Raw genomic sequence first — 13,306 nt, 5'->3', positions numbered from 1 at the left:
GTTCTACACCTGAAATTAACGCAACATTGTGTATCAACTATACTTCAGCTTAAAAAGTTTTTTTTTGTTTTTTTTTTTTTAAGGCAAAAGAAATGGAAAAAAAAAAGCATGGATGTTCATACAGGATTAGCTGTTTGCTGAAACTCCAATCTGGACCCCAAATTTACACGGAGAAGGACCATTCAAAGTCCCTGGGGGGCAACAGCCTCGGGAGTTGTGCTTGGATACTCTCTGGGGGTTGCCCTCCCTTCCTCTCCAGCTGTCACCACAGTGCTTTGGCACATAAAGGCACAGGCTGGGACCTTGTTCTGCTTTACACAGGGCTGTTTCATGGGTGAGTGACCTGTGTAGCTATGCTTAAAAGAATCCCATGCTTGGTGTATAGTTCTGTTAATACAATCCTGAAATTCTTAATTTTTTATTAACAAAGCGCCCTGCATTTTCATTTTGCACTGAGCCCTGCAAATTAGGTGGCCCGTCCTGGCTTTAGAACCCATTGGATTTTTGCTGCTTCTGACAAACAGGGATGAAATTTACTTATAGTTAGGTAGTGACCAGGGAGGGAGCATTCCTCCAAATGCTCTGGCATGCTCCCCTGCCAGACTGTTCCTCTTCTCTAATATCCATCAGTTGGGTCTACTATAACTTCCAGGAAACTGGATGGGTCTCTAAAGAGAACCTTGGTGTTGCTTAATCTCTCTGAACCTCAGTTTCCTTATCTGTGAACGGGGCAAATAGAGAAGGTATCAACCCCCATAGGATTGCCCAGAAGACAGAGAGGATGTATAAAAGACTTTGTGTGGTTCCCGGTGCTTAGTGAGTGTTAGCGCTTACGAAACATCAGTTCTTTAAAAATTTTGAATGTTTTTTTTTAATTTTTAATTTTTTATTAACATAGACTGTATTATTAGCCCCAGGGGTACAGGTCTGTGAATCTCCAGGTTTACACACTTCACAGCACTCACCATAGCACATGCCTTCCCCAAAGTCCATAACCCAACCACCCTCTCCCTCCCCCTGCAACCCTCAGTTTGTTTTGTGAGATTAAGAGTCTCTTATGGTTTATCTCCCCTCCCGATCCCATCTTGTTTCATTTTTTTCCTTCCCTACTAAAATTTTTAATGTACTTTAAAAAAAATTTATTGAAGTATAATTAACATACAATGTTATATTAGTTTCTGGTGCACAACATATGGCTTCGACAACTCTACGTTACTCAGTGCTCACAATAAGTATAATCACCATCTGTCACCATACAAAGTTATTACAATAGTATCCACTATATTTCCTATGCTGTACTTTCCACCTCCTTGATTTATTTCATAACCCGAAGTTTGTATCTCCTAATCCCCTTTATCTATCTCACCCACCCACCCCCACCTCCCCTTCGGCAACCACCAGTTTGTTCTATGTATTTGCGAGTCTGCTCTTTGGTTTATGGAACATCGGTTCTTATCATTTGGGTCACGGGCCCCTGGGAGAATCCTATGATACCTATGGTTCCTCCCTTACCCCTGCTGCGCCCCCAAATGCCATCTCGGAAAAATAGCTTGCCTGGAGGCGGTTCCTGGACCCCAGCAAAGGCACGTGCCTCTCCCTGTTCATTTAGGCGGTGCTAGCTCCACTCCCGCCGGGAAGCCTCCACCTGTGGCCTCCCACCGCCGCCACCCCGCCCCTCCTCCTGACTCCGCACGCGGCTTCACCGCAAGGGTCCCGGCGGCGGCGCCGGAGGGGGCGGGCCCGGCTGTCCGCCCGCCCAGTGTCGGGCTCGGGGTGGGGGTTCCCGCCTATTACTGGATGGAAACTCCGGCGTCCAGAGGGGCGGGAGGCAGAGAGGGAGGGAGGCGCGCGGGTGAAAGGGGCATTGATGCAGCCTGCGGCGGCCTCGGAGCGCGGCGGGGCCAGACTCTGGTCACGTCCGGGCTCCGCGCCTCCTCCTGCTCCTGCTCCGCGCGTCCCGGGGCCGCCGCGCACCATGCGCCCCCACGGCCCAGCCGCCGTCTCCGCGCAGCGGCCCTTCGGGCTCCTGCTGCTCTTGCTGCTGCAGCTGCGGGCGCCGTCGAGCGCCTCCGAGCTCCCGAAGGGGAAGCAAAAGGCGCTGCTGCGGCAGAGGGAGGTGGTGGACCTGGTGAGTCCGGCGGCGGGGACAGAGCCGCGGGCCGCCCGGGGAGGACGCGGTCGGGCTGGTGGGGTGGGTGGTGGTCTGTACGGCTGCGCCTGTGGTGGTGCGTGCGCCTGGCTGTTCCGCTTTGTCTGAGTCCACGTGTAAGGTAGGACCTGGGCGAGGCGAGCGGTGGGGACGTGGAGAAACAAATGGTGGAGCGGAGATGCGACGTGGGTCGGGTGGGACGCCCCAGAATACAGGGAGTGGCCCAATAATTTCTGGCCTCTGAGAGCCGTCGTCCCCCCTCCCGCCCCCCGCCCAACACCCTGGGAAGACGGAGAGGGTTAGTGCGGCAATGAGAGGCGAATGAGGAGCTCCAGTAGGTTAGAAGGTGGGCCTGGGAGCTGTTTAGGAGAGAGACCCTGGAGCTGATCCCCTGGGTGGGCCTGGGCCAGAGCCCTGAGATGTGTCCTCTGTTGGGGCTGGTGGCCACGTCTGCCTGCAGGAGAGAATAACAACCCTCACAGAGCATCCGTCCAACTCTTTGTAACTTGAACCCTATGAGTCATGTTGGGTCATCTTCCTAGGGAGTGTGGACTGCAATTTACTTTGTTGGACGACCACAGCCCAGGACAGGAATGGTCCGAGGGATTAAGGCCAGAAGGGGGAAATGAAAAGACCCTGCCCTAACCCTCCCAGGACCCATTTCACTGTTCTGTTTATAGACAGATGGACAGTCCATCCTTCCAGACACCCTGGGTCCTCAGCCTGTGGCCACCCAGCAGGAGCATCACAGTGGAGCTAAGGGAGAAGACAGTTCTCAGAAGAGCAGATAAATACCCCAAGTGCTTTCTGAGGGCTAATGTATGGGAAGGTCTGTTTGCTTAAAGCTCCTTCCCTCCAAAATCAACAAACCCAGTGGAGGGCAGAGCAGTCCTCTGTTCTGTGTCAAGAGCTGTCCTTTCACAACTACCATATTCCTTGGCACATAATAAACTTCAGTCCTTAGGCCAATCTTAGTTGCAGACAAATATCACTTACAAGCATTGCAGGACCTAAGGGGAGGGGGGGCATTGTTTTGATTAAAAAAAAAAAAAAAAGTTTCGAGTTTGTTAAGCTGCCATTAGAAACTGAGCTAATAAACCAAACTCCCTAGCAGCTAGTTCTATGCCAGATTCAAAAGCTCTGGAAAAAAATTCCTGCCATTGCACACTGCACATTTTGGTGATGTGCTATGTAATTTTGCCCCACAAAGCAGACAATGTGTTCAGGGCTACGGTTCTATTTTAAGTGTCCAAATTGTCTAAAACTGTACCAAATGGCTGGGGTTCATGTGCAGTTTGCATTTTATGGATTCGTAATTATGATACACAAAATACCCCTTTTCTCCATAAAGCTAGCAATTTTTTCTTTTCCTCCACGGATTTGCAGTACCTGTGGTTTCCCACAACTCTCACCCAGCTTGGAAAAGCTTGTGCAGCTAAGCTCAGGTGCATCCTGTACATTGGATTTGGTTTTGCTGGAGGAAAAAAATATGTTCATGTGGTCTTTGAGAAGGTTTCAACAGATGCTATAAAGCAACTTCTTTGTACAGGAGCTTTCAAAGCATTCCTTTCAAGCTTCCAGCACGCTCTGCCCTCTGGTGGCCAGTGGAAGAAACAGGGGGTTCATTCTATGGACATTCATAGAACACCCACCTAGTACTAAGCCTGTGCTAAGTTAGCATTTTTATTTTTATTTTTTTAATATTTTGTTAATTTATTTGACAGAGAGAGTGAGATCACAAGTAGGCAGAGAGAGAGGGAGAAGCAGGCTTCCTGCTGAGCAGAGAGCCTGATATGGGGCTTGATCCCAGGACCCTAAGATCATGACCTGAGCCGAAGGCAGAGGCTTAACCCACTGAGCCACCCAGGCGCCCCTAGGTTAGCATTTTTAAAGTAAAAGAAGACAGATGTAATATGCGTGGAACCAAATTCAGTAAAATTCTGTGGTCATTGAAATGCAATTTTTAGATAAAAATCTGAATAAACATTCTCAACCTTGGCACTACTGACATTTGGGGCTAGATAATTCTTTGTTGTGGAGACTGTCCTGCATGTTGTATGAGGTTTAGCAGCACCTGTGGTCCCTAGCCACATTAGATGCCAGTAATACCTTCCCCTCCCAAGTTGTGACAACCAAAAATGCCGCCAGATATTTGCTAAGTACACCCTGGGGGACAAAATCGTCTGTGATTGAGAACTAGTGATATACAGAAAAATAAAACTTTGTGTATCATCTTGTCTCAGGGGGAATAATAATGAAAAAAAATCAGACGTTTTGTTGTTTCTCCCTTCCCACTTGAAAGCTATGTCTAAACATGTATCTGCTAGTGAAAGCGAGTGAGATTACTAAAATGAAAAGTAAACTAGAATAAACCAAACTGCTTTAGCGTATTTTATACTTTAATTTGTCTTCAAATTTTGTTAAATACATTTGCAATTTTGTTAAATACTTTTCTTTTTTTCTTTTTTTTTTTTAAAGATTTTATTTGTTATTTGACAGACAGAGATCACAAGTAGGCAGAGAGGCAGGCAGAGAGAGAGGAAGGGAAGCAGGCTCCCTGCTGAGCAGAGAGCCCGATGCGGGGCTCGATCCCAGGACCCCGGGACCACGACCTGAGCCGAAGGCAGAGGCTTTAACCCACTGAGCCACCCAGGTGCCCCAGTTAAATACTTTTCTTACTATTTCTTTGGCAATAAATAAATAAATAGCTCCTTTTTTTACACCAGGAAAATGGTAGTGGCCAAAGTCATGACAAAAATCATTTATCAAAACACAAATGAAATTGGTGAAGTAACAAGAAATTGATTGGGAAACCTTATATATATGCCCATCCTTCCCAGTCACCAGCATCACTGGATTTTATAATATGACCATGTCTAAGTCCAGAAGTAATTTTAATATATAAGGAATCTTGGATTTTTTTGTTCTCATTGGACAGTATCATTATACAGAATGATAGTACAAGTTATATCAATAGGGGAATGTTAAAGTAAAAACTTAAGTCAATTGCATTTGGGGTTGGACCCATTCCAGAATAGACAAGGGAATTAGAGATAAAATGTTACCTTTACTAGTTACTCCACTGTATTGGTGTGCGTGGCTTCTGTGTGTGAGCTGGCCGACAGGTTTCCTAATGCTGTCTTTCCTGGGTCTAGACACTGGTAGGCTCCACCCAAGGGAGTAGACACACTTGCCCAAGGTCGTGGCCTCACATGGTCTTGGGAGAATAGTTAAGAATCATCATGGCCGACATGGGCAGTGTTCACTGTGTGCCCCGCGCTGCTCTAAGCACAGTTTGATATAAGATCTCACTTAAATCTCACATGAATCCTACCACATAAGAATCTTCATCATTTTCCCTCTTTTACAGGTAAGGGAACAGGCACTGAAATGTTGAGCAAGTTGCCTTATCTCACATAGCTGATAAACAAATTAAAATCCAGAAAATCTATGCTCTTAATTTCTACTTGATATTCTTGCTGCCTGCCCACTAAGACCAGAGAGAATCCGGGCACTTAAGAGGTTTGACAGATTATTGCCTCCTGTTGAAGGCCCGTAGTCACCTGTGACCAGGCCATTAGCTCCTGAGGAGAAGTGAGGTTGGAGGCCCCTTCCTTCACATAAAAATAGAGAGAAGCAAGAGATGTGCAATCCAATTAAAAGATATTGCTGGTGTAAGAGAATTCTTAGCTAAGATTTTTTGATAAATATATCCCTAGGATTGTGTCTTAAGGAAATAATTCAAAAGACATCGCTATATGGGTGAAGATTTTCATTACGATAATACTAATGATAGAAAAAATAGAAATAACCTAAGCATCTCCAAATAGTGCAATGTTTGCATAAAATGTTTAAAAGTATCGTTATGATACTCTACAGTCCTTTACAACATACAGGGTTAGAAGAAAAAAGCAGTATATCTAATTATGTTCACCCTGGTATACAGCAATTTAAGAATCATGTATGCTTTTAATAAGCAGTAGGGAAAAAGCGGGCAAATGAAACATTTTGTCTTCTTTGATTTCTCTCTGTGTGTGTGTGAGCAGTCTGTGCAATGGAAAGAAATCTCAGTATTTTAGAAATAACTTTAAAATCAATTCTCTATAATAACTCATCTAGAACATGAGTCATCTAGAACATGACTCCAAGGGCTCCAAATAAATGCAAGTTTAGGGGTCCCGGGGTGGCTCACTTGCTTAAGCGACCAACTCTTGGTTTCAGCTCCTGTCATGATCTCAGATTGAGCCCCCTCCCCATTGAACCCCCAGTGTAGTCCCCAGCTGAGCCTGAGTGTAGTCATGTGTTAGGCTCCATGATCAGCAGGGAGTCTGCTTGTCTCCCTCTCTCTCTGCCCTTCCCCCTGCTTTCTCTCTCTCCCCCTAAAATAAATAAAATAAATCTTTTAAAAAATGCAGTTCTAATCATTAAGTCTTTGAATCTTGAGCAGTGAGGGGTTTTCCCCTTTTCCTTTGTCTGTTGTAGTATAATGGAATGTGCTTACAAGGACCAGCAGGGGTGCCTGGGCGAGATGGAAACCCTGGGGCCAATGGCATTCCTGGTACCCCTGGGATCCCAGGTCGGGATGGATTCAAAGGAGAAAAGGGCGAATGCTTGAGGGAAAGCTTTGAGGAGTCCTGGACACCGAACTACAAGCAGTGTTCATGGAGTTCGCTCAATTATGGCATAGATCTTGGGAAAATTGCGGTAAGTAAAGTCTGAATTATTTTAAAGTTGAAGAAAAGCCTTTGAGTTTTCTCAGTTGAGTATGAATTGAAGATTTTATTTTATTTTTGCTGAAAGACTTTTTACAAAATTAAGGAGTAGGACCCTATAGCTAAGTTAGAATTAATGAATAAAAAAGATAACATTTCAGAGTTAATTTTATAAAGGTATTTCTAAGATAAATCACCATGTTATTTTAACCCTAATAATATCTAAAATAACTTACTCCTTTTTAAAAAATGCAAACAAAAAAGGAGAGCATAAGTATCTGTGTTGGACAGTAAGCAACTTTCCAGTCTTGTTTAAAAGTGAACTTAACTTTGAATTAGTGTAAGAAATTCTGCTGCAGTCCCAGGCATAAGGGTGGGAAGAAATTTCCAAGAAATTAACCATGTGATAGGAATTACCTCCAAGTGGAAAGTGTGTTGGTATTTGTCATTCTGGGTAGCCCGTGTGGCTTAAAATTGCTAAGCTTAAGAAAAGTGGAATGGTCCAGAGATGTACTACAGTGAGCATTTAAAATTCTGCAACATTTTGATTGATGATTCAGTCACTTTAATTAGTGTTTGCTTTGAAAGCAACTGGCAAGGTGACTGGGATGGCACAAAACTGAAGAAACTGGGGCTATTCCTAAGCCTCTTTCTTCTGGTGGACCAGTTGTAGATGGTTCCGTGTATATATTATTATTATTCAGCATTACGTTATTCCTTGATATTAACCACTCCTACCACCAGGCAAATGCAAGTAGAAGAAATTTTACTTTCACAAAACTCTGAGATGGACCTCATCTCAGCTCTTTACTGTCTGCTCAATTATCTATGAAATTGCGTGAGACCGACCTGGTTTGATTTTTTTGTGTTCTAGTATTACCGCAGGCTTTGTTTTCCTATGTGACTTCTTCAAAAGCATTTTGTTAAAACGTGTCCAAATGTTACCTGCTTCTTTAAACACCTGACATTGACAGACTGGTTACTTATTTCTAGTTCATCAGAAGTTGCTGCGTTCTCTCTAAAACGACTCTGAATTATTAATGTGTTTTTAAGTTTCTTTTAGGAGCGGTCAGAATGAGTTTTGGTGCTTTCCGAAAGTAAAAGATAGTAGACCATGAGCCAGTAGAGAGATGAATTTTGCAAAGAGCCATTAGAGAAAAAAAAACCGGGGTCTTCTAATTGTGTCATTATAGGTAAAGACTAAAACCTCTACCTGTGCTTTATCCCTGATACTGTTTGCTATTGGTCGAAAAGAGACCGGTTAAGAATAAATATATAGGGGCGCCTGGATGGCTCAGTGGGTTGAGCCTCTGCCTTTGGCTCAGGTCATGGTCTCGGGGTCCTGGGATTGAGCCCCACGTTGGGCTCTCTGCTCAGCGGGGAGCCTGCTTCCCCCTCTCCCTCTGCCTCTCCCTCTGCCTACTTGTGATCTCTCTCTCTGTCAAATAAATAAAAAAAAATTAAAAAAAAAAAAGAATAAATATATAGGTCAGAATGTAAGGACCATGAGGGTAGATTCTGTTTCATTTACTGTGGTAACTGTAAAGTCCAGCACGTAGGGCCCAGGAAGTAGTTTTGGAGTGAAAAAAGAAAAGTAGATATATAGACTGGTTTGGCTTAAAATACTGAAGACCAGCTGTTTTGAGTAAAACTAAAAGATACCTTCAGTGGCGTGAAGAATTCTAAGAATGCCATAATTTGATTTTCTTAGAGTTCCTAATATCGGAGTCTCTTCTCTCTCTCCTTCTGTAAAAGTTAAGCTTTTTAAAATGTAGTTTGAGGGACACCTGGGTGGCTCAGTTGGTTAAACAGCTGCCTTCGGCTCAGGTCATGATTCCAGTGTCCTGGGATCAAGTCCCGCATCGGGCTCCTTGCTCAGCAGGAGCCTGCTTCTCCCTCTGCCTCTGCCTGCCATTCTGTCTGCCTGTGCTTGCTCTCTCTCCCTCTCTCTCTGACAAATAAATAAAATCTTTAAAAAATAAAAATAAAATAAAATAAAATGTAGTTTGAGGAAAAGGAAAGTGGAGTAACAGTCACACTACAACTTGAAAGCATCTTGTAAATGGAAATTGAAAATGCTAATTACTCCCTATTTCTGTGTTTGTGATAGGAGTGTACATTCACAAAAATGCGCTCAAACAGCGCTCTGAGAGTTTTGTTCAGTGGCTCCCTTCGGTTAAAATGCAGAAGTGCGTGCTGTCAGCGTTGGTATTTCACGTTCAATGGAGCTGAATGTTCTGGACCTCTTCCCATCGAAGCCATCATTTATTTGGACCAAGGAAGCCCTGAACTCAATTCAACAATTAATATTCATCGTACTTCTTCTGGTACGTAAAATAGCGACTACAGGGTGTGCCTGATGTCTTTAGAGACAGAAGACTGGTTTGGAACCTGCTATCATGTTAGCTCACCAGCCTGTGATAAAGAGACCAATAGCAAGTTTTCAGCACCTAACTCTTCATCCCCATTACATTTCAGAATTCCCTGAAATAGATCTTTAAAAAAAATACGCAGATGCCTAGGTCCTGCCTCTGACCAACTGAGTCAGAATCTCTGGAGATAAGACTGTATTTCTTAAAAGACCCCCAAAGTTGAAAAATCACTGAATTAGATGAAATGGCAGAACAGCCCATAATACCAGAGAGCAGCGGTTTCCAACTCTGGCTACACATGAGGTTCAACTAGGGCACTTAAAACCCCACACCTGGGTCCCACCCTTCTAAGGAGTCTGACTTCATGGGGCTAGATGCAGCCAAGGTACTGGAATTTCTAATGCTCATCCCGGGTTGAGGTCCACTTGGTAAGGTGATCATTTCTCTGCCTCGTCCTTTAAAAGGATAGATATTGTCTGCTGAATTTGTAAAAGAGAACATTTCTATAGTGCATTCTTTGTTTTTGCCTCATGTAAGAGAAAGGACAATCATTTAAACCAGTGGTCATTAAGCTATAAGAAAAAAAAACATTATTAGTTTGTTTTATTTGATTTTAAGGTTCATTAAAGCAAGTTTGGAAGATACCAAGAAATAGAGGGGGAGGGAGGTTTGTGTTAATGTCATCACTCAAGACACACCACTGTATTTGACTGCCAGCCATTTTGGTTTCTTGAGTTGCAGTGGGATAGCACACTGTGACGGTCCACGCTGGGAGAATCACAAGATGTATATATCACTGGCTTCATTCCCCTCATGTCTTGCAGAGATGTCTCACTAACCTTGTACGTAACAATGACAGAGGGAAAAGAAGAGGTCCCTCCCTATTAATCAGAAGCAGTTCTATTTCAGCTTGCTTTGGGGACCCAAGTCAGATACTGAACCCAAAAATTAACAGAGCACATTTATTCCTAAGAAATCATGGCCATCCCTTCTGCATTCTTCCTCAAATCCCCACACTATCCTTGAGATATAAAGAAGATATTTGAACCCCCTCTCTTGGCACATAGAAAAGGTCCAGGGAAATAAAGTGTTAGGCAGGACAGTACAATCAGTGTTCCGGCAAGCAGAAACCAGCTCCTTCCCTGCCCTCTTGTCTCCCCAGCCCTCTCTTTGATCAAGTTAAAAAGTTTCACCACCAAATTCTTAGATACTTGTGCTGGAAAGGCTATGGTTTTCCATCTGAGAAGCACAGATGGGGTGCTTATCTTATTCCCTGCAATAAGAAAAACCTAGATAGAAAATCAGAATTTGATTAGGAAGTGATATATGTTTAGTATATATGCATAATATATATAATATATACATAGACATAGTATATGTATATATACTAAACATTGTATACTACATAGTAGGTACGGGATATGTGTAGTTGGGATAAGCAACTAACTTTCTATTGTATTACCTTTAAGGTGTTTGTGTTAATATCTTACTATAATTTAAGCCTTTAGGCTTAGGAACTGTGACCTATACATGCATATGTTTTATAAATTATTTAACATAGCAGTTCCCAAACATGGTGTGGAAATTATTTGGTGTGATCACTTGGGTGGAATGTCAGAAGTAATTTGGTATTTATAACAGTTTTTGTATTAAGACGGTAGAAGGTTACCTCCGTAATGAAATCACTTTCCCTTGTGCACAGATACTCTTTCCTGAGAGAAAGGAGATACACTTAGCACATCGAGGATGACTTAAAGCTTTGGCTATGCCCATGGGAGTTTGAAAAACATTTAAATGTCACCTTGTTACCTGGGGCTAGGAGGGGAACAGGTCTAGAAGCCCCTAATCCAACATATTTCGGGTGCTTATTAAGTTGCAATACTACCTTATCCCGGTACATATGCTCATTCATTCAAAAAACATTATTTCACAGGTTCAAAACCATGAAGTGACCAATTGACCCTCCTCATGTAAGACTAGGGGTAGACTCAAGTTTGTCTTATGTCCTGTACGTGTGGTGAACAAGTTTCTAGGCCATGGGTGTGCCGACCTTGGGAGAACATGAGTATTTCTGGACATTTTCACCCAGTGTGGCCCTAGATTAAGCGGGACTGTGATCACATTGTTTTGTTCTCCCAGCTTTGAAAGGGGCCTGAACCATAGTCAAATCCCTGGATTCTGAGGGACTTACCTTAGATTCACTGAGGTGTGAACTCAAGGAAGAAGATCGCTTCAGACCTACATCCCTGAGGCTCAGTTGGAACGTACTAACCTTCCAAATGGGAAACCTGACCGGTCACATTGTGGCATCTCTCACTACTTCTACGTCAGGACTCATTTTCTGAAACAATCCGGCAACCTTGGGTTCCTTTTCCCCCTTACACAGACACATATCTTTTTGTTTCTTAAAATGACCATTGAGGGATTTTTTTTTTTTTAAATATATAAGGACCTTGGTAAGATGGAATGCAAGTTGTACATTTGTATGTGGAAGTCCAGAGACCCTGAGAAAAGTTGTGTATTAATAAAGCATAAGAACACTGAGGAAAAGCAGGGTGTTTGGTTTGTTCACTGTGAGGAAATTCCACGTAAAATGGGATTCCCAGACTGAAGGGCTGGTATAATGATTATGCTAGCATTTCTTTTAATGTTACAAAAGTCCTACGCACCAAGTGTATAGGTAAGTGTTGGAAAAGGCTTGCATATCAAAAAGACCTGCATATCAAATAAAAAGTCATAGCTTTTTTTTTTTTTTTAAGACTTTATTTATTTATTCGACAGAGAGAGATCATAAGTAGCCAGAGAGGCAGGCAGAGAGAGAGGCCCAGGACCCTGGGATCACGACCCGAGCCGAATGCAGAGGCTTAACCCACTGAGCCATCCAGGCGCCCCCAAAAGTCATGGCTTTCAAAAGTGTGGGCTTCTTCAGTTTAGTTAAAGAAACTGCTTTTTTTTTTTTGTTTCTGGTCACCAGAACAGTAACTTCCGGTAACTAAACAGATTCTGGTTTTATGGCTGAAACCTGTGAGAAAACTGCCTGTTCAGCTTATATCATTGGATGGATAGGTATACATTTTTAAAAAAATACTTATGTGGTAAGAAGGAGAGAACTTATCGTCATGAAGTCCTTATTAAGTGTTAGAATTTTTAATTCACTGTGCGTTCAGTAGATTTGTTAGCTACCTTGCTAGGGTAATAACATTTAGATGAAGATTTTTGCTTTTTGTTCTAAAGAAGGGTGTAACTTTCCTCTCTGTTCTGCAGTGGAAGGGCTCTGTGAAGGAATCGGAGCTGGACTAGTGGATGTTGCCATCTGGGTCGGGACCTGTTCGGATTACCCGAAAGGGGACGCCTCCACTGGATGGAATTCAGTTTCTCGAATCATTATTGAAGAACTACCCAAATAAATTCTCTAATTTTCATTCCCTACCTCTTTTTTTTAATTAAACCTTTAAAGGGTTCATTTTAGTGGCATTTTTATATCATTTTTATGTATACAACTGAAGAAGAAACAAAGATAAACGTGTTTCAGACCAAAGTGTGATCTCACACTGTTTGGAAAATCCAGTATTATTCATTTTCCTTCCATCAGAAATGGTTTCAGGATTTTGTAGTTGATTAGAATACCTTCTTCATAGTCCCCATTCCCTGAACCTGTAATTTGGAATGTCATTGTGGTCTTTAACTTTTCCTGTTCTCTTAGGATAGTGTTTTTTGAAACAGGAAGGCTACCATATCAGTCTTTGTACAAGTTGTAAATGTTCATAACTGTTTTATATCTGTGAAATAAAACTTATTTCAAACAACTTCAATATGTTAACCTAACTGCCACTAAAATTAGCGTTCTTAGTACTTTCTTTCTGAAAAGTTGGGGTCATTTAACGATCATATTTAAAATTTTAGTGCATGTATAGTACTGTTTCATATTTTGAAGAATATCAAGAAAAAAGAGGTATTTACATGTCAAGAAATACATTAGCACTTTAGGAATTTTATCTTTAACAAAGAATAAAAAGCTGTTATTTTTAACAAAGAATAAAAAGAGGAATTCTGTCCTTAAATTGTTTACCATT

At 42.5% G+C, this 13,306-nt stretch overlaps 1 protein-coding gene across 1 annotated transcript; it reads left to right on the top strand.

Moving 5' to 3' along the window:
- Positions 1 to 1,844: 1,844 nt before the first annotated feature.
- CTHRC1 (collagen triple helix repeat containing 1) lies at positions 1,845 to 13,039 on the top strand. The gene is made up of 4 exons (XM_047728234.1): positions 1,845 to 2,128; positions 6,632 to 6,853; positions 8,972 to 9,188; positions 12,498 to 13,039. The coding sequence occupies exons 1-4, from the start codon at positions 1,868 to 1,870 to the stop codon at positions 12,638 to 12,640; spliced, it is 843 nt and encodes a 280-aa protein (XP_047584190.1). The 5' UTR covers positions 1,845 to 1,867; the 3' UTR covers positions 12,641 to 13,039.
- Positions 13,040 to 13,306: the final 267 nt, after the last annotated feature.

This window comes from Lutra lutra, chromosome 4 (assembly GCF_902655055.1).
Source record: "Lutra lutra chromosome 4, mLutLut1.2, whole genome shotgun sequence".
In the NCBI taxonomy this organism is placed as follows: Eukaryota; Metazoa; Chordata; class Mammalia; order Carnivora; family Mustelidae; genus Lutra; species Lutra lutra.
The sequence above is the reverse complement of the archived record's forward strand: the minus strand, read 5'-3'. Positions and strand labels throughout refer to the sequence as shown.

Bases quoted from the DNA above. Each gene is read 5' to 3' on its own strand.
- CTHRC1 (XM_047728234.1), top strand. From the start codon at position 1,868: ATGCAGCCTGCGGCGGCCTCGGAGCGCGGCGGGGCCAGACTCTGGTCA. The intron at 2,129-6,631 runs GTGAGTCCGGCG...TGTCTGTTGTAG, and splicing joins AGAGGGAGGTGGTGGACCTG to TATAATGGAATGTGCTTACA. The intron at 9,189-12,497 runs GTACGTAAAATA...TCTGTTCTGCAG, and splicing joins TATTCATCGTACTTCTTCTG to TGGAAGGGCTCTGTGAAGGA.